General features: G+C 38.2%; 1 protein-coding gene across 1 annotated transcript in view; it reads left to right on the top strand.

The window, feature by feature from the left end:
* The window catches only part of CNGB3 (cyclic nucleotide gated channel subunit beta 3), a 34,689-nt gene extending 15,812 nt beyond the window's left edge, over nucleotides 1–18,877 (top strand). Inside the window, exons 8-15 of the mRNA XM_046937947.1 lie at nucleotides 4,384–4,525; nucleotides 6,228–6,387; nucleotides 6,820–6,917; nucleotides 7,979–8,062; nucleotides 9,541–9,659; nucleotides 14,629–14,775; nucleotides 17,262–17,442; nucleotides 18,638–18,877. Of these exons, the coding sequence (XP_046793903.1) occupies nucleotides 4,384–4,525; nucleotides 6,228–6,387; nucleotides 6,820–6,917; nucleotides 7,979–8,062; nucleotides 9,541–9,659; nucleotides 14,629–14,775; nucleotides 17,262–17,442; nucleotides 18,638–18,877 (1,171 nt within the window). The remainder of the gene's footprint in view (nucleotides 1–4,383; nucleotides 4,526–6,227; nucleotides 6,388–6,819; nucleotides 6,918–7,978; nucleotides 8,063–9,540; nucleotides 9,660–14,628; nucleotides 14,776–17,261; nucleotides 17,443–18,637) is intronic.
* Nucleotides 18,878–21,437: the final 2,560 nt, after the last annotated feature.

Genomic DNA, 21,437 nt, shown 5'->3' with positions numbered 1-21,437 from the left:
TCTTTCACAGCTTTTTCAGTTAATGTCATTCTTGGGAATACTTGCCTCCTAATTAAAAATCAAGATAACTACAACTAAGCAATCTGAAGGCTCTCAAAGTAGAGAGCTTACTTAGTCTTTAAGCTTCTAATGTTTTCTCAGAACAGCCTAGAAAACAGATAGAAAATTCTTCTTATTTTTCACAGTAAAAAATATTTTACTTTTCATTCATGCGAAAAATTGGTAGAAATTATTTGCTAGCTTGGCCACAGACAATGCAGTTGTACACAGAGGCATTTTTAGCATTTTGTGGTACATTTTCCCTAAGGAGACAGAAACAGTTTTCAAACGATGTTACACTGAAATCACATGGGATTTGGGGTAGAATATATTTTTTACAATAATAATAGATTAGTAATTTAAGTCTTTAAACTGAGATGATGAAATAAAATACATGAGTATGTATTCTCATACATTTCAGTTACCATTAATCTACCTCATCCCCACTGGCGGTGAATGTTTGCAATTAGTCTTTCACCTCAATTTAACTTACACTGTATTATAAAATCACAGGTATGTTGAGACCCAAGCTTTACTCCCACTGCAACACACCCAAATCAGACACTCAAGATATTCCCTGCATTAAAACTGCATTTGATGAACTTCCTGTAATTAGGTAACAGACCTCAGTTCTTCCTAATGCAAGTGAATATCATCACAGATGCAGCACCATAATGCAGAGTTCATGTGAAGACAGCAACAGGATATTGAAAAGGTCCCTTAATTATAGATAAGTGAACAACTTGAACCATATGTGTTTATTTTCAGTCTAGTTCAAGTATGTAAGAGATTTATTTATTTCCCTGGGAAAATGAACAAATTCTCTAGCAAGTGATTCAAACCAGGAACCTAACGACACTGTTCTGAATTGACCCCCAGGCGTATCTGTCTCCCTTGCCACTGACTCTAAGGAAAATGAAACCCAGGGAGCTTAAATTCTCATGCAACCCTGTTTGTTCAACATTAAAGTTAGGCACAAATCGTTTCACTTTGCTCATCATGTATCTCTTCTGCCATTTGCAAGTCATTCATGAGTGGAATGCAAAATTCCCCAGCATGTATACTAATCGAAGCATCCATTTGCATACTAATGATGTTTCTCTATAGATTGCTGCCTTCCAGTCCTGGAGCAATTTAGCAGATATCTGGAAATCCCAGAACATAGAATCATAGAATGGCCTGGGTTGAAAAGGACCAGTAAGTCTAGTTTCAACCCCCCTGTCACAGGCAGTGTCATCAACCACCAGACCAGGTTGCCCCGAGCCACATCCAGCCTGGCCTTGAATGCCTCCAGGGATGGGGCATCCACAGCCTCCTTGGACAACCTGTTCCAGTGTGTCACCACCCTCTGAGTGAAAAACTTCCTCCTAATACCTAACTTGATCACTGTATGTGCCCAGAACAATTCAACTCCTTTGGTTTGCAGTGCCCAACATGCAGGAAGACTGTTGTAAAAGATGTTGTAAAAGATGCTGCATGTATGAACATCAGCAATAAACCATGCTTACAAATAACTCTGAAGGGTCACAAGCACTGTGTTTGCCATAGAGATCATTTTGTGTCGCTGGAAAAAATGGGAAAGCTCAGCCCAAGCCTTATAGACATCAGATCTAATGCTTTCAGACCTGCTGCCTGTAGCTATATTTTGTATAAGCCTTTGTAGTTTACACCTCACCGTCTGAGCACATCATGCCCGCTGTTACTTGATGAATAAGTCACTCAAGAAAAAATAGCTACCAAGAAGGACGTCATTAGAACACTACCTAATAAAACCTCTATTCCACTTCAAATCTGTCCTGGTTGTAATCAGGGAGGAGCCCTGAAATAACTCCTCACTCAGCTGTGTGAACACCACCTTAAAACCTGACAGCTGTATGCACAAAAGTTTCATACAGCTCGATTAACCAAAACTATGTAAGAAGTTCAGCATATTCTGAAGTAGAATTTATGAGGAAGATATTTTTATTGGCATAACATTACAAGGTATCTTATATACAGTATTTCTAAACTTTTTCATACCTAGGACTTATTTTAGGAAAAAATCTAAAAGCTGGATTGCCTGAAGGATAAACATCCTGTCTGTGCTGTGCAAAGGGAAAATCCCCTTCTTGTCTCAGGTTGTTTGGTCTAACAGTAATCATACAGCAGTCGAGTAAGCTGTATGGTAAGCAGTGATGTTTTCCAGACTAGTTCACTGGAAGCAGAGCTGCTGACACAACTGAAGCTGTAGTCTGTTTTTTTCTGTCATTTCCCAGACAAATCTTAGAGTATAATTTCTCAGGAAATACGTTCCCTTCTATTTTATCTGTTCAATTCTTATGTCAAATGAAAACAAAAAATAGTAAAATAAATAAATAGAGAAGATATAAAACCTGTGCCTAAGAGACAGTGAATATCATGTCACTTTGCTAGTAGAAAATTTTCTTTGAAGTAAAATCACAGAAAAAATGCTCTGCATTAATGATGTCCTCAGAAAGAGGTGGGCAGTTCTGCAAAAAACCCTGAGAGTCTGCAAAGAACCATGGCTAGGGCGCCTAAATGCTTCCAAGGTGTTGCTTCCATGTCTGGTAGAGTTGCCCAGAATGGAAATTATATCACAGACTATCATGGTAGACGTAACAAGCCTGGCATTCAAGACTGCTGTGAATGAGAGAGTTTGTTAATTAGTTTCATTTCCTATATATCTAGCACAGAAGTACTGCAAATTTCTTCCATCTTTATATTTATAAATTCTACACGTTTCAAGCACTACAAAATTCACGGCTATAACAAATGAATATATTAACCTGCCCCATATGACAAATCCCCTCAGACAAGCTAGAGACATCATTTTACGCCTAAATCTGTAATTCTTCTAACACAGATCTGAGGCTTGCTCTTCATTTTTCTCTATGCTACAGAACTCAGATTGAAAGCTGCCACTTACGCATATTTTGCTTGCAGCATGAATAGGTGATGCTTTTTTTGAACCTAAGTGAAAATTTTTGTACTGGCATAATTTAGTTCTCCTTTCATCATCTCTAACAAGGAAAAATTATACAGTGACACATATGCAATGAATTTGTTTTCTTACGGACTCTGAATGGACACTACAAGTTCTAAAATCTAAAACACAAAACAACAGTAGAAGTAATCACCACTACTGCATTTCATTAATCTGAGAGCAAGAAAAATGTGATTGTAATGAAAAAAAAAAAAAAAATTGCTTGCTAAATTCTGAAGTTTTAGGTGAAATATTTGAAAACACTTTCAAATGATTTAAAATGGAACATTCTTCATTGGATGTAGCTGTTATTGTGAGTTTGTTTTTTTTTTTTTTTCATAAACTTGAATGGAATAAATTCTTGTCATGTGCAGGGATGCAAAAAGAGGACTGTACAAACAGAACAAAAGTCTTTGGTCAAAGGATTCACTCTTGAGTAGAGGAAGTGAGAGAAAGCAAATGGGTACAGGGAAAGTCAATACAACCCATAAGTCGCAGTACAGTCTTAATGAGTCTTAAATTGCTTACTGCTACATATGGCCACCAGGTTAAGAGAATTTTTGAGAAAAACTTGAAGGGTGTTCACATGGTAGCCATGGATAGCTCTTCCCAAGAATGGGGGAAAGCAGTGAAGAAGGCAAGAAAATGTTTGCTGGGGTGATAGAAAGGGTAGTGAAGGGCAGACACTAAGGAGAAGTTAATGCAGAAGTCAATCTTTTGCTGCTGCATTACACAGAGGTTTTGGGCAGCTGGACTAACATGTAGCTTGTGAGAAGTGTAGTTTCTGTTTGACATGACACTGGCGGTAGAGACAAAAAAGACAGCCCAGAAGCAATGTGAATAAATGGACAGAAAAATTAGGTGACTGGATTGCATTTGTCATACGCAACATAAAGCTCCTCACTGCCACCATCAAGTGAAATCACGTAAGACACTTCCAAGATGTGTATGCATCTAGACTGCTACACATAAAATCTGTCAAGTCTCTCTCTACATCACGGCTTCTTCAAGTCTACCCACTTCTTGGCATCTTCACCGGTCAAATTCTAGTGCAGTAATTTCTACTTAGGCAGTTTCACCCATAGAAGTCTTCTGCGTTGCTCCAGAAAGTGACTGGAGAATGTGAAAAAAAAAACTGATGCATTCTCTGTACATTGTAGTTTTGTTGTCAGTGAGGATATTCTGTTCAATGTGATTTACGTAACTGTATCATTTCTAAAATTTTGACTGTTCATAAAAAATGTTGAAGGTTTTTGGACAAAAAAGGCATCACTGAAATGGCCAACCGAGGCATGTATATATTTAGCTTCAATCATATTAGTACCTGTATTCGATAACAAAATCTCTCTCTGTATCCACAGGTACCTGAGGTGTTACTACTGGGCAGTTCGTACTTTAATCACCATCGGTGGCCTTCCAGAACCACAAACACTGTTTGAGATAGTTTTTCAACTGCTGAATTTTTTCTTGGGTGTCTTCGTCTTCTCCAGCTTAATTGGTCAGGTACATCAAAAATCCAATAACTATATATGTTCAGAGTTCTGTAATGAAACAATAATATATCCAGTTTTGTTCTCTTCTGTTCCAGGAAAGACTTTAGCTTCATTATGGATGACCCTCTTTTTCATTATCATCCATACAAATTCTTCTGACCACTGCATGTGTTTACTCAGTTCCCAGTTTTGTAACTTTTGCACACAAGCTGACCTAAAGCTATTAATGGAAATCTCAAGATTTCTGTCAGACTAGAATTGTGCTCTCTTCCAGAAGACACAAAATATTTGTTAACCAGAAAACTGAGTATTTATCTTGGCTTTCATCTAGCAGGAGGGGAAAAAAAAAAAAAAAAAAAGCCCATAGCAAAGCAAATCAGTTATACTTTCAAAACAAACATGAATGATATCCAGCATGAAACTGTTAAATTTGAGCTTTAAATCCATAGGTTTTAAAATGCCTTGCCTCCAGAAAAACAAATGGTGTGGTTCCTATGTCAGATTATGTCTTATATTGGATTTCTGTACAAATCATTCCAGATCTTTTGATTTGTACATGTCTGCTATTGGGAGAATTAAGATGAAAAGATAAAGATGCAAACTGGTACAAGTTATTGGGTTAAACTTCAGAGTTTACAAGCATCTAAGTCTATATTTTGCTAATTTGATATAACTGTCAAAGTAGACTTGCTTTTGGCAACCAGTGTAGTGAACTGCAGAATCAAAACTGACTATTAAAACAGCTTCATTGTAGTTTGTTGCAATTCCTGTTTACGACAAGATCTTAAACTATTCCTGATTTAATGAACTTCTTTAAGATTGATATTTCTTTTGTGATCAATTTTATTTCTGTAATCAGGAGCAGAACTTACCCCAGCAGCACACTGGGCCACTGCAGTCTTAAGCCATTCTGAAAAAAAAAAAATTTTGTTGGAATGTCAAATCATGTTCCTGCACTAAAATGTTCAAGATCAACTTATAGCCCAAAGTGGATTTTTAATACAGGCCAAGGTTCACTTAACAATTTAAAACTGGCAGGGTATTAGTTCTCTTGGTGCCAGCTGATGTTATTACAGAAATTTGGCCCAGTTTTTAGTGATAAGAGCAGGGGGAATGGCTCTAAACTCTGATGTTAGATTTGAGGAAGAAATTTTTCACTCAAAGGGTGGTGAGTCCTGGCACAGGCTGCCCAGAGATGCTGTGGATGTCCCATCCGTGGAGGTGCTCAAGGCCAAATTGGATGGGGCCCTGGGCAGCCTGATCTGCTGGATGGCAACCCTTCCCATGGCAAGGGGTCGGAACCGCTGATCTTTAAGGTCTCCTTCAACCTAAGCCATTCTATGATTCTGTGGTACAATGTGATTCATTTCTGGGTTGTGTCGCACAACAAATGCAGAATAGCTTTATTATGGGTACTTAAGAATGCATTGTCTGTATATTTCATCCAATTCTAGAAATAAAAGCAGAATAAGTGGGAAAACACAAATGAGTTCTTTAAAAACTATAATACAGACTGTTTCTTACACAACCAGCTTATGTCTTTGATGTTTTTGAAAAAGCAGATGAAGCAACTCTATAAAACATGGAACTGAATGTATAATTAATCAGGAATTTTGTAAACAAATGTTTTACTCCTTTTTTATGTTGTTGACAAGATACTCAAATGAAGACTATTCTGTTGAAATGTGTAGTAACATAACTGATGTTTGCAGATGAGAGATGTAATTGGAGCAGCTACAGCAGGACAGAACTACTACCGTTCCTGTATGGATAACACTGTCTCTTATATGAACACATACTCAATTCCAAAACTGGTTCAAAATCGTGTTCGAACCTGGTATGAATACACATGGGACTCTCAGGGAATGCTGGGTAAGGCTTTCCAATTCCATTTATGTAGCAGCTCGAAGTGAGTGATCTCTGCAGATATAGCTACAAGGTGAAATGTACGTTTATTCTTCACTGAATTTCATGGGAGAGGATGAGAGGAGGATATGCAATTTCCTTCAGAAAAGCAAAAAAACTCCAAAGTAATATGATACTTACTAGGTCACAAATTTTATTAATTTACATAATACTCCAGTTATATCTTTGGACAACACACGTAATTTAAAAGAAAGTAAAGGCATACTAGCCATCTTCCTCATTTGAACTCAGGAATGCAATAATTACTTCACTAACCACTTCACTTCTGGGAAGTTATATTTCTATATAATGCTCATTTTTACAGACATTCATTCTTTCTTCCTTTATATCTGTATATTTTCCATCTAACAATGTTTTGTTGCGTTTTTTCTTTTACAGATGAATCAGAATTACTGGAGCAGATGCCAACCAAAATGCAATTAGCCATTGCGATTGATGTGAACTTTGCCATTGTCAATAAAGTTGACCTATTCAAAGCAAGTACTTTAACAAAAGAATGCACTAATGTGTGGTATGGGTGTGGTAGGGTGGAAACCTTGTTTTCTGCATCTTGCTACACAAAACAACAAGTTTGTTAATACTCAAGGCAAACTAAGTCTATTATATACCTAAGTCAGTGGAGACAGTTCAGGACAAAGCCAAGGGATGACTTTGGTTTTGTGTGTGTGTGTCAAATCAGAGATAAAAGAGAGCAAATGAGGTTAAGAAGCAGTCCTGTCATACCGACGTGTTAAAGCCGTTGTTATGATCAGACCCTAAGTGATTGCAGAACATAGCTAATCACAAGAGCCAGATATAGAAGAATACGATTTTTGGTACAGTTCACCTTGCTGTCTGCTGCTTAGCACAGCCTGAGAGATCACCAATACTATCTGTTCTGAGAACATAACTTTACTGTAGTGAAAGCTGTATTTGAGTAACATTTTGTTCAAAGAGCTTTCTTGCTGTTATCACGATAAGTTTCCAGAGAGATTACTTTAATGCAGTACTTAACATTGGATTTGTGACACAAAAAGTGAGAAGACGTTGCATTTTTAGAAGTAATCTTGAAATACATTAAGCTTAACAGGTTTTTTTAGGGCAATTGCAAGAAATCATGATATCTCTGTTTAAACATTACATAGTAGAACTGTTTCTGCAACAGTTTCTGAAGACATGGAATTCACAGATTCATACCAGCATTTTACATGATCTGATCTTTTTTTCTGGATCAGTATTAAAAAAGTTCCCCAAAAGATCTACAACCCACAGGAAATAACACTGCATTTCTACAGCAGTCAAACTTAGATGTACAGAAGCTTACTGCATAAATAAATAAATAAATAAATAAGAGATGAACAACCCAAAGAGAACTTTATCAGTATCTGAAATGAAAGTTCTTTTATCTTCATTATAAGCTGGTCCTGGCCATGTTTTCCTTTTACATGCTACTTATGAAACCCCGGGTCATACATGTATTACTTTGCTATCCAGTGTAAGCACTGATAATCACTTGTGTTCCTGAATCAGTACAGCATAATTCTCATTATTTTGACAGGGGTGTGACACTCAGATGATATATGACATGCTGCTAAGACTGAAATCCATTGTGTACTTACCTGGTGATTTTGTCTGCAAAAAGGTGAGCTCTGCAGTGTAGTAATACATAATAATATGCCTTTTAGAAAAAAACATTCAGATAGAGGTCAAAATAGCCTTCAAATAAAGTTAATTCTGAGTGAAGTAGACAATATAAAAATAATTAAGATACTGTGTATTATAATAACAAATCTGCTCTCAAGTTTCAACCTAGAACAAGACAATATGGATTTTATTATTATCAAACAATTATAGTAGCATGGGAAAGTGCTTAATGTAAATATGACTTATCTGGTGACACCTCACGAAGTCTGGATATTTAAAATGGAGGAAACTCAATTTTTGTACAGTTATATATACAAACTTAGCCTACAGATCTCAATCCATGATGCTTTGTGTGTGCTTCAATTGCTTATTACAAACTCTGAAGCTGAATTCCCAAGAATGTAGAAAATACAGTGCATCCCATACTGCTCCCTACAGCAGGACCTGATCTTGCTCTGTATTCAATCAGTGCCATCTCCAGACTGTGAGCTGAATGTTGTCACATTGTCCCTTAGGATTTTAGCTCAAACACGTCCTTACATAACAAAGGTAGAGGGTTCATCTTCTGACCAAGTGATCCCAAGTCTGTTTGGTCCAACAACCATGGTAATCTTATTGATGCTGTAACTTGTAGTAGGGAATAAAATCCTATTGGAACTTGAGAGCTGGGAGCACCTCCTGTGTGGATGCACATTGGCCTCATCATACTTCACCTAGGAGGCTCTGACATAAAGGTTTGCAGAAGCAGATCATGAGATAGAAGTATAAGCCATACATTTTCAATTCTAGTGGTGTTGTTGTTGCATTTTGACTTTTACATTGAAATTGCTGCTTTACTCCCATAGCACAAGCAGAAAAATAATTACTTGCCTGTCACTGAGATATTATGAGGACTGTTATGATCATGTTTACTCCAGGTTGCCTGCTTTTTATGATGATACTGATGAATCTTAGCAGGTCTTGTGGAAGATAATGGGCAAGCTAATAACCTCTTAAGCCATACAGTCATTACACAGAATTAGACAAATTTTTGAACGATTGTTTATTCTTATTTTCCTTGTAAATTAGTTAAGTGAAGTAACAGAATGAAAACTGGAGCTTTTTAAACCATAAAGCACAGGCTTTTTTGCACTTCTCTTCATTAGATATGCTGCTGAATTACTTTTGTTTCCACTGGAACAGAGGATGAAAGCGACTGATACAATCCTGCTTGTTATTTGTCTTCATTTTTCAGGTTGGCCTGAATGGTTTAACTTCTGCTCAAATACTGCCTCACATCAATTAGATACGCAAAGACAGTCCTCACACTTGTGCTCCGTGCTAGGCGAAGTAGCACAAACATTTATTTCTCTGTAATGCTGGTAAAACTGTGCATGAGAAAGGGGAGAGACATTTACACAGACGTTTGTTCGATGATTTTACTTTAGAAAGAAAAACAAAAAACAGTGATCTTTATGTATGTGTTTCTGAGCCTAGGGAGAAATTGGCAGAGAGATGTATATCATCAAACAAGGTGAAGTTCAAGTCCTTGGAGGCCCTGATGGCACGAAAGTCCTGGTTACACTACGAGCAGGAGCTGTATTTGGGGAGATCAGGTTGGTCCACCACTATTTATAACACTTTCTTCAGAAGCAGTTAAGTAATCAGTGAATAAATAAATGGTTGTTTAGCTTCTCTCTAGTAAGCATGAGAGATAGCATGGAAAGGTTAGAAAGCTGGGTGAGGTCAACCAAGAGAATGCTGAGCAGGGATATACAGATAAGTGGGAGAAAGTCCATGTAAGTGAAACATCAGAGACTAACCTGCAAAGACCTCAGACTCCTAAACAACAAATAATGTATAATCAGTATTCAGGGCAGTGTACACAAGGATACATGGATGGATTTCTCCTTCAGGATTTAAAAGGTTGAACACATCTTCCTGTTCCAAATTCTGCACAAAGGCAGGACCAAATGTATTTTACTGCCTGTAAAGCGAGACTAGCTGCCATTACACACTAGAGAGTAAAAATGATAATTTCCAACAAAGGAGATTAAAAATCTAAAAAATCTAAAATCAATACAGATTGATTCATTGAGGAGCTGGAATAGATGTTAAGTTGATGAAAATGAGCATCTACATTTTCAGATGTATTTGTATAAGAGAATACAAAAGAGAAAAGGGCTGACAGACCAGGTTTGGGGGTCTAATTTTCTCCAGAGGAGAAAGTTTTTCTGAGCGGTAATGAATGTTTTTTATATTCTTCACGTAGCTGCTTTGCAAAATCCATTAGCTCTTCTGTGCCTTGTTCACCAATTAGACAACTAAGAGCTAGATTTTAGGCACTGCATCCCCTACTGATGCTGGCCTGAGGAAAAGTAACAAAATACGTGTGCTGCTGCATGTGATAAACTGGATTCTTGATTTCTTCCAGCTGCCCTCCTGTTACTGTTAATCCTCTTGCTGGTAGCCTTAATCTGCCTTTTGAAAAGTGGTAATCAGCTCTGTGTTAGGTTTATATTTATCTTCTGTTGCGTCTTCCGTTGTGGTAGTGGAAACTCCCATTTATTCAGCAATGGGTGTACAGAGCCTTCTCAGAGCTGCACATGCAGAACACTTGATACACGCCATAGATACAGACCTTCCTCATTGAGTGGGAAAGTGAGGCTATATCAGCTCTTTGCAAGAAGGTCATTTAAAAAGTGTTTCTCTGTATGACAATACAATACCAGAGCAAAGCTTCAAAGCAAAATGGCGTGTTGTGCGTTACGCAGAAAGTCTGAGAATGCAGTGGTTTTCAGGTAGGGACAGGTACTGAAAAGGTAAAAGAAAAGCTGCAGCATCCCAGAGATATAACACATACACAGTTTTCAATTATGTATTAGTTTTGCATTTGGAGCATTTGGACATTTGCTTTCAAACTGAGGAATGTTCATGATTGATTTGAAAACAAGGAAAGGATTTTCAATGTTTTGATCTAACAGAAGTGAGGACTTGTTTCTAGATGAGATCTACACAGCTGCCTTTAAAGATTAATTTCCCAGTATGTTTTACTCTCCACATAATTGCCAGGATGGCCAGCAAAGCCCTCAGCAATGCTTGAAACCTACACTTCTCGTCTTGTTTTATTCATCATTGACCTACTGTGTTGGTGGAGACAGCATACTGGTACAGACCCCATTACTTTGCATATAAATGACAGGCAGTGGATAAACCCGATGAGAAAAAACATAGCAACTGGCAGAAATCTCTGAAATGGAAAAGAGAAGACGTGAAGCACTAAGTATACCAGCAGAAATTTATCCTTTTCCTTGTGGCAATATGTTAGAAAATAATGAGTTTATACAGTGCCCTTCTGTATAAGCTCTGTCAAGGTCTTCTGAGTACTGCACAGCAGAGGAAAATGAAAAAAAGAAAAACAAAAACTTCTTTAACGGATGAAATATTGCTTTATTTAGCATATCCAAGTTTTCCCCTCAGCATTCATAGTGTGGTTAGCACCTGGTATTGAATTGCCATCATTTCCACCTGATTTTTTGAATCAAGATTTGTGTAGAGAATTGTGTCAGCTTCATTCTGAGCAGTTTAATGATATGAATTATAAGATACTAGCTATTTAATCTCACTGTTCGAAATGCATATAAATCATGCTTATAAAGTCTCTACAGGCAAAGGAATTGAAGACAACAAAGAATGTTCATTCATTTCAAAAATATTTCCTGAATTATACTAGAAGGCCAACGCAAGACTGATGTTCAAGCCAGTCCTTTGTCAATCCTATTTTAAAAAGTACTGCAGAAACAGATTAAGCAATAGGAGCTGTCTTCCAATTAACATCTTACCCTCATTACTACTTTCCTGTACTGATAATGTCATCTTAGGGAAGCAAAGTAATCTCAGAAACAGAGGCAAAAAGAGTGATGCCATAATGAGAGCCTGTCTGCACAGACAACTGAGACGGAGAAATTCAGGAGAGGAAAACTACAACACTTCGTTAGCCCAGAGAAGTTTACACATCAAGCTAGGTGTCCGAATTCATCCACTTATTATTATCTCACTAGAACAATTTCCCATCAGAAAATGGAGATTCTGGAAAAATCACAGCATTTTTGACAGGAAGATTTCTAAATGTTTGGCTTTGCTTTTAGCCTTTCAGTGGGTGTTGTAACTTTAACTTCCCTTTAAAAAGTCAAAAATTAAAGGGAATATTTAGCTTTGTGAAAGACTGAGTTTCCACTTTGGCCCAGCAGCAGTAGCTGCTGCTATTCAGGGAGCTCTGCCATTTCAGGTCTGACATTTGGCACAGAAGCCAGATCCAGACTCCTTCCTGATTTACCAGCTCCTTCCAGATGTACAGATATGCCCAGTTGAGGAGCCACCACGCTACATGTTCAGTTGATATGCACATCATTCCCTGTATCAGTTTGCTAATTTCAATGAATTGCTGCTTCCTACTGAGCTCAGCTATAAAAAAGAAATAGATATGCTAAGTCATTGCTTTGACAACTTCACACTTCCAGATTTAAATTGCTATCGTAAGAATTCAGAAGTTATCATCTCATACAAGCGCAAAATCATTTCAGGCTAACTGCAGTAAAAACCATAAAGTAAAAAGGCAATTTTCCTTATTACTGTAGGTGTTATAGCATCAAGAACAACTGTAAGGACAATGCCAATTATTTGTAAAGATTTAGTCTATCACACGACTTTTAACAGAATGGCCAAAACAGAGTCTATAATGCTGTCTTTAGTCAAAGAGGATTCTGTTTGAGCAATGACTGCCTCTCTCATAAAATTCACATCACATCATCACCGTAAGAAAAGAGCTGTTCTCTTTAGTCCTATCTGCCTCAACAAAATGAGCTTGTTATTAGGAAAGCCTGAAAATGATTGTACAATGACTTGTTGAAAAGTGATTTATCAGAACTCAAAAACTGTTTGCAATTTTCTTCAACTGCTTTTCTTATTGTGCAAATACTTTCCTGCCTGACAAACTGTACAGAATTATAAAAGGAGACAATATGTTGCATTTTATACTTGACTTCATAGGTTGATTCTTATCTTGGATAGCAGCAAAACTTTGTGTAAAAATAGCCTTGTACAGAGTTCAGAGGTCTTGTGATCCTTTATAAATCAATTATATTATCAGTAGAATCTAATGCTTATAAATGCATATCCTTAATAGTAAAAAATAGCATTGGTATATCCTGATTAGTATTGATGATAAGTATAAATTCATTTTTGATTGGGTCCTGACTATCCATTATTAATAACCTTTAAATGTAGGTATTATAAAATATTCTTTATATACAGTAACACACTGTGAAACATTTAAGGGACACGTTTCTATGATGAATCTCCTCAAATAGTGACAAAGTAATTTTACTACTAAGAGTAAAATGCAGCTTCTGTTGCTTAACATCAAAGAGGATAAATTAATTCTTTTCATTTTGTTTTCTTCATGCAAGATGGACAATTTAATTTTTATGTAGATGCCCTTCCTATGACCAACCCCTGCTTGCTAAGCTCGTCTAACACTTTACTTTCTAAACAAAATAGCCTTCAGTTTCTGACAGACAAATTTGTAACTGTCAGCTTGAAAGGCCTTCCAAATCCATATTGTTAAACTTGCCAACATCCAAATGTGAGATGTGATATGTGAGAAAACCAAAACCCCACTGAAGTTATTCACTCAGGGAAATTACAATTCTTGGAGTCATTTATTCATTGTATAAATATGCCTTCAATTATAATGGTCTTATGCTGCTCTCCCTATGATGTTAAATCATTTTCAACAATAAAAATGAGGAAATGCCAAGTTCACACAAGGACTAAAACAAATGCAGTCCTTGCTGTGGTGTCTCTTGGGAGAAATGTTTGTCCAGAGAAGGGCAACAAAGCTGTGCAGAGTCTGGAGCAGAAGTCTTATGGGAGTGGATGAGGGAACTATTATTGTTCGGTCTGAAGAAGCGGAGGCTCGGGGGAGACCTTATCACCCTCTACAACTGCCTGAAAGGAGGTTGTGGGTGAGGGGGGCAGTTGGCCTTCTGTACCAGTTAACAGCGATAGGATGAGAGGAAATGGCCTCAAGTTGCGCCACGGGAGGTTCACCTTGGATATTAGTAAATACTTCTCCTAAATAATTCTCCAAAAGAGTAGTAATGCACTGGCACAGGCTGCTCGGGGAGGTGGTAGAGTCACCATCCCTGGAAGTGCTCAAGAAGTGTGGAGATGTGGCACTGAGAGCCATGGTTAGTGGGCATGGTGGTGATGGGTTGATGGTTGGACTAGATGATCTTAGTGGTCTAATCCAAACTCAGTGATTCTATGATTCTGTGATATGCCTCTTCCCAGCAAGACTTTTCACAGTCCAGGACCAATGATCCTGACCAGAAGTGACAATATGTCTTCTCGATACAAGAAGATATTTCCAATCACAACTGCAAAGGGACTTTACAGAAATCAGATAGAACACTCAGGTACATTAGTGAGCTTTTTTGCTATGTTTTCAGTGGAGAATCAACTTCAGAGATTCCTCACTAGATCAAGCAGTGAGGTGAATAACAATGTTTATTTTCATTGCAGCCTATTAGCCGCAGGTGGAGGAAACCGACGGACTGCCAACGTGGTGGCTCACGGTTTTGCCAACCTTTTCATTCTAGACAAGAAAACACTCAATGAAATCTTGGTGCACTATCCTGACTCAGAAAAACTTCTGATGAAGAAAGCAAAGTATGTCCTAAGAACAATTTTAAAATCACTGTGTCTAGATTGTGAATGGACAGTTGTGGCTTCTAGACATAATTCCATTCAGTTCTACAGAGAATAATGTAAACACATTTGTATTTAGAGGTCAGATTTGTCTGCTAGTACATATAGGTGCTTCCATGGCAGAGATTCCAGGAATTGTGAGAATGTGGTAAATAGAATAAAGTCCTGAATGCAGCTGCATTTCAGGTAACAAAACAAGAGGCACAGATGTATATCAGGACAAAACTCCTTGCATAGACAAGAAGTCAGAAAATGCAAGTGAGTTAAGCTGCAGGTTTTCAAAGATGCAACCAATCACCTGCAATTAGTTCTACAGAGATATGCTTCGATGCACCCACAGGCTTGCTTGCCTTTCAAAATCTGAAGGATCAGTTAGAAACTGATTTAAAGTAACACCTGACAAGACAAAAGACAAGCACACAGATCTGAAAGCTGTGCATTCTGTGCAAAGAGATTCTGAAACAGGATTTCAAATCAGAACTGCTTCTTGTCCTCCTTTTGCTGGAATGCAGTCTACCCTGGCTTTGATAGGGCAAAATGCTGTCATATTTTGCTGTAGGATTATGAACATGATTGCCTTTCTACCTTGTAAAAGGTTGAAATGCATGAAACAATTTATTAGTATACTTAAGCACTCTTATTGTTCTCAGCAGTTGCCTTGCATAGGTATCAGAGGTTGAAACAATGCTCCCAGACTGAAAATTCCACCATAGAAGACTAAACATAGCACTGGCGTGACATCTTGTTCATGGAAGTGTTAGTAGATGGCTGTTACACCAGCTCTGGTTATCAAACAACAGTGTCTTGAGAAACCTTGCATCTCTGAGGATGGGACCTAGGCACAGAATGGGCTGATTGCCACCAGAAAAGTCTAAGTATCTGTTCTGTAGAAAACTTCTCCAAACAGTCTGTTGAACTCTTGTCCGTGGCATTCCTAGCTCATAGAATGAGGTATGACAAACATGAAAGTAAGCCTTGTTCTATAACCATAGAGAAAGCCAAAGGCATTGAAGAGCTTAAATTCTATTAGAAGGGCCACATGCCAGCCAGTCACTGTGGACACAGACAGTGACAGTACCAAATACTGAGAAAAGAAAGTCTCTCAAAAGCTCTGGTACTCAGAGTTACTGAAGACCAATAGCACATATTCTTGGCTTTCAGACTCAGTGAGTGGCCCATAAACAGGCTGATATGATGCCCATGGCACCAAGCAAGGTAGTGGTAGATGCACAGATCTTGCCCATCTGTTGTTTTCATTTCCATGGTCTTCAGAGATTAGTTTTCAACACTAGTACCAACAGGTAGAAAGACAGAACAAGCTCACTGACTGATCATCCCTGACAACTATCCTTCCTGACTTCCAGCTTGTTTCTAAACAGTGGTACGATCATCATTACTTGTTATTTCTGCTTCTATGTCCTGCAATATCTTCTCCTGCTTCCTTGCCCACTGTAATCATATCCTGCTAAATCACTGCATTCTGGGCAACTTCTCTCAATGGTGGGAGTTTAATAATTACCCATCCTTCATATCTACATCCCCATGTGGGTCCAAAGCCCTCTCTGGATATCAACTTTAGATAAGGTTTTGTAATTTAAAAAATGTGCTATTTAAATACCTGTGCAATTTAAAAAAATATGTAGGGCCTGTCTTGTACTGAAGGCCATGTATTCTGCTCACCTGTCTGGGTATTCACTAAGTCTGTGTATGTTCTGTGCATGGTCAGCCATGTTTCCAGAAAAACTAGGCACCAACAGAAGACTTAGGTGTTATTTTGACAGAGAGATTTGCAGTTATATTCAAATTTGGAAACAAATTCTCAGCGTTCCCAAAGTTACAAAGTACAAATTTTTTCCATCATCATTCATTCTCACTTCCTCCAATTATGGTTGCCAATCAGCACAGCTACTGATAGGTGTGAAAAATCTAGTAATTTTCATATATTCAGGGTAATTTACTGGAGAAGACCAAAATATGTACCATCACCTCACATGACCTACGCTAAAAGTTTGGTTAACAGTTACTTCCTCAAGCACCAGTTAAACTCCAGATAGAGTAATAAATGCTCTCTGAATTTGCATCCAGAAGTTCAGCAGAGGGACTTTTCACCTCAGGTACAAGGCATCCTTCTACCCTTCTATCCAACTATTTATCACCTTATGAAACACATCTGCTCTGTAATACTTAAATTTGAGCCTACACTAGTTTAAGCTGTAAGCAGTGAGAAAGCAACTCCAAATTAGAACAGCATCCTTCAATTTATTAGATACTACCAAAGCTGGTAAAGCCCTCGCCCTTACCTGCTTTCCTTTTGCCATTGAATCTAGGATTAAAAAAATGCTAGAAAAAGTTGTCAGGTGTTCATCCACATGTGACATTTCAGTTTTGCCAGAACTTTTCCAGGTTTCACTGCACTGCTGTGTTTTCCCATTCCTTCCTGCCTCCAGGGTGTTGCTGAAAGAGAAGGGGAAACCTCCTCCTGGACCACCGGTGCAGCAGCCCCGGGGCTTGGCCAGTCTGTTTGGGCAGAAACAGGAAACTCCAAAACTGTTTAAAGCGATGTTTGGAGCTAAAGGAAAAGGAGGCCTTGCTAAACTGCTGCAGCTGAAGAGAGAACAAGACATTCAGGTAATGTCACAGATAATAGAACAGATTCTTTCAAGATAGGTAGAGGATGATGGATAGAGAAATAGGAAGATGGATAGAGAAATAGGAAATATGCTGGGAGGGCTTGGGCAAATGGAACAGATGGAAATGCAGCTTTAGAGCAATCAGTAGCAAAAACTCTGAGTAGCTGAGATACAGTCATGGTAATCAATCTCTGTAAATGTGGGCTGTAAAATTTGGCTCAAATCTTTCTTGATCTGGACTCCAGGAAGAACAGAGAAAAACAAGAGCAAGAAAAACATCAGCAAACAAAAACTCTCAAGAAAAGAAAGGATAAAAGAGACCCTAAAAGATACTATGAGCTTCTGATCTTCTAATTTTATATATACAGAAGTAAACGCAAAGGTCCTAACTCAGTAATCCAATCTGGTTGACTGAAGCATACAGAGAGATTTCCAATTCAAACTCAGACCTTTGCTAATAAGAAATCTTGAAGGCAACATTTCAAGAATAGGCCACACAGCTAGCTCTGTTTATATATGTGATACTGTGCATTTATGAGAAAACTTACTTCAGTTGATTAATTCCTACCTTGTACTCTGTTCAGAGAAATATTCGTATAAGTAAGAACTTGCTCAGTTCTAAGTATTTGCCCAGAAGAGACAGAATACTTTTTCTGGCTTTTATAGTGACTTCTGGGCTGTGTTTTTACTTTCTTTCTTTTAAATGAAATAAAGAACTTTGCTTAAATGAGTTACTACAACAGCAAGATGGAAGCAGAAACTTCACCAAATTTAATGTATATTTGCAAACTTCAGTGCAAATAGGCTTGGCCAAGGAATTGGGGCACTGAAGAATATGTTAAGAATCACATAACAGTTTTTATTTCTATACTTGCGTAAGTACATAAAGGAAGGTGAGACCTGAGGAAAGGTTTTGTGCACCAAAACATGCCTGCGTTATCCAGCTACATTAACAAGAAGCAGATACTATCAAGCTCTTCCCACAAGCTCTTCCTAGGTTTTATTGTTTTCTGATCTTGAACTAGTATTTTTCACATAGAAATTGATTTTCAGCAGCTGAATACAAGTTTATATACAAGTTGAGTCCTATTAATCTTAGTATCCCCATGCTGTGCCTTACCACAGTATATACAGAATTTTTTTTCCTGAATTCGTTCTGCAGCATTGGAAAACATTTAACATTTTGGTTATAGGAACACGAAGCTGAAGCAGAGAAGACTGAAAAAGAGGAGAAAAAACAACCAGAGCCTGCAGCCCCATCTGCACCCCCTCCGCAAAAGGAAGAGCCAGAAGCAGACACTAAGCCTAAACCACGTGCGGTTATGCACAGAGGAACCACTAATGAGTCTCTGATCATCACTATGTCTCCATCCCCCAGAGCTGAAGAAGGAGAGATCCTTAAAGTCGAAGCTAAAGAGAAGAAAAATAAATAGATGGTACTTTGGGCTGTGTTTTGTTGAATTCAAAGGGCTCATTGTGACTTTGCCTTTTGGTACAGAAGATAAAAGTAGAGGCTACTCAAGGAAGAATCTACCCCAGCTATTTTTCTTCCCTCCTCTCCTGAGGCAACAGGACAAATTGTTTGTACACCTACATCTTAACCTTGAGCCTGAAGAGAGAACTCCTGGTGTAATAGGAATTAGAGATCTGACTGGATTTCAGAACAGCTTGCTTCTTGGTTGATCTATGCTCTCCATTATCTCTTATTCTGTCTTGTTCCTGCTTCTCCTTTTCCCTCTCCTGTTCATTCTCTCTTTCTTATTATTTTTCCTCTTTGTTAGTATGCTTGTAATTTTCACGTCTGCTCTGCTCTACTTTCTTTTCTGGTTTCCCATAGCTGTCCTGTTCCTTGTTACTTCACTACTACTGCTGAGGTTACTTATGTTTCTGTCGATCCTTCTCTCTCCTCCCCTTATACTTCTAATCAGCGACACGTTTTTGTGACAGCACAGGTCAGCGCAGAAGGCTCTGATGCTCAGCATTAGGATGCCTTAGCTTAGGACAGACGGCTACAGAATAAAACCATATAAATAAATAAATACAAAAATCACAACATACAGGCTGGGCAAGCAGGCTGTGTAATTATTGCTAGCATCCTGAAAGCAAAAGTATCGTTCCAATTGTCTGTATTGACTCTGGTGAGTTAGAATGGGCACACCTAAGATATTCCCCGCATGACCCTGGGGAGCAACCTTTAACTTCTGGTTCTTGATTTACACACTTCATCTTCTCAAGGGGCTGGATATTAATACTACTCCCTGAAGAACAAGCATTTGATACTGGCCAATTTTTTTTGAAGAACCTCTTATGTAGAGTGGCCAATTTAGAAATAAGAGCAGTTTTATAAAAAACAGGATTTACATTTTTTGGCCATGTGCTACACAACTCCAAGAGGCTGAATGCTCCAGCTGTTCATTTCCACCACAGAGCTTACCTGATAGCAACAAATGAGCCACACACCTTACAGGATGGGCTACATCACACCTATGAACTAAAGCAAAATCTTTACCTAGAAAGCTCTCTCAGCTGTGCCACTAACAAGAAGTCAACCTTCTGCACAGACTCAAAGGAAAAAGGGATATAAATTAAACAAAAAGATGAAGCAGTGTTTTAAGCCTAATTCTCAATTGTTTTCATTTTACACTTAACATGTTACAAATACCTAGAAAAAAAAAACCAATAAAACACAAGAAAACTCTCCCCAATAATCCTCTAAATTCTTCTATGAGTTTATTTCCTTTCCCTGTCTACTTTCGGTCCCCAGTGCAAGCATAGTTCTGGGAACTACAATCAATCATTACCCAGAGGCCTGCAAACAAATCATAAGGGCAGATTTTACAGCTCCTCAGCTGACCAGACAACCAAGATACAAGGAAAACACCATGCCATAGTAGAAAAAAAATTCCTTTGCAGGCTATTTATGTTCCTGTGGGCTACAAACTGTGCAAGTCTATCCTGTAATGCATTAGAACACCAATCATAGACACAGCTGCAGAATCTGTGGGCACCTTGGCTGTGGAAAACCCAAATGATTGAATTCGGTATATTCTAAACAACTTACAACATGGCTGAAAAATAAATCTCCCTCAAAAAGAAAATTCTGTCGTATTAACAGTGAGGTCAAGGTTTAACATGGGAAGAACCATCTTTATTGGTCTGCCACTTGCTATTTGATATGTTAGAAAAGAAAGGATGCCATGCAACAGTGGTAGAAGATGGTATAGTACCATATAGTACCATAAAGAACTACTCATTTATTGTCCATCTGGGACATCTCAATACAGGATCAAAATAAGAAATACTACAAGACTGCTTTACAAGTGAGGCCTACTGTGAACAACAAGGATCTATGAATTCATTTCAATGCACAGCTCTTAAATCACTTTTTGAGGGACAGTTTTCAAAACATTAAGTGGGAAAAGCACAGAAACCACCATATTTTTACATTTCGATATTGATGAGTGAAGCAAAAGATCTTCTGCCCAAAAGATCCCCTTCTGCCAACACAAATTCTGTCACGTCTTCAAAACAAACATTTCCATGGTTGGCATATTGAAGTTCAATCACGTATTGTCAAATATTAAGGTATGAAACTGCAGCAGAATATGTTACACTGGAGCAACACAGCATCCCACAAGTTGTTGCTTCACTGCAGCTTGTAGCAGTTGTGGTTTACAAGGCGAGCTTGCCAGTTTCATCTCCAAAACTATCCAGCTATGCAAAGCTCTCTTGTTCCTTAGATCCAATATGAAAGAAGTGTCAGTGCTTAAGGTCAGGGCTACACGAAGTCACACCCATTTGTCTTTCTGACATCTGACTTTTCTGCTGTTGAATTATTTCCTAGAATCCATTTATATTTCTGAGTGGGTAGGGGCAGGAAGGGCACAGGAGTTCAAAATTCAACTGTTTGTAGGGTTTTCGCAAAAAGAACACCATGCAGCACAAGACACCTCAAGATATGCTCCTTGTGTAAGGTGCATTAAACCTTCTGAA

This window comes from Gallus gallus, chromosome 2, assembly GCF_016699485.2.
Source record: "Gallus gallus isolate bGalGal1 chromosome 2, bGalGal1.mat.broiler.GRCg7b, whole genome shotgun sequence".
In the NCBI taxonomy this organism is placed as follows: Eukaryota; Metazoa; Chordata; class Aves; order Galliformes; family Phasianidae; genus Gallus; species Gallus gallus.
The sequence above is the reverse complement of the archived record's forward strand: the minus strand, read 5'-3'. Positions and strand labels throughout refer to the sequence as shown.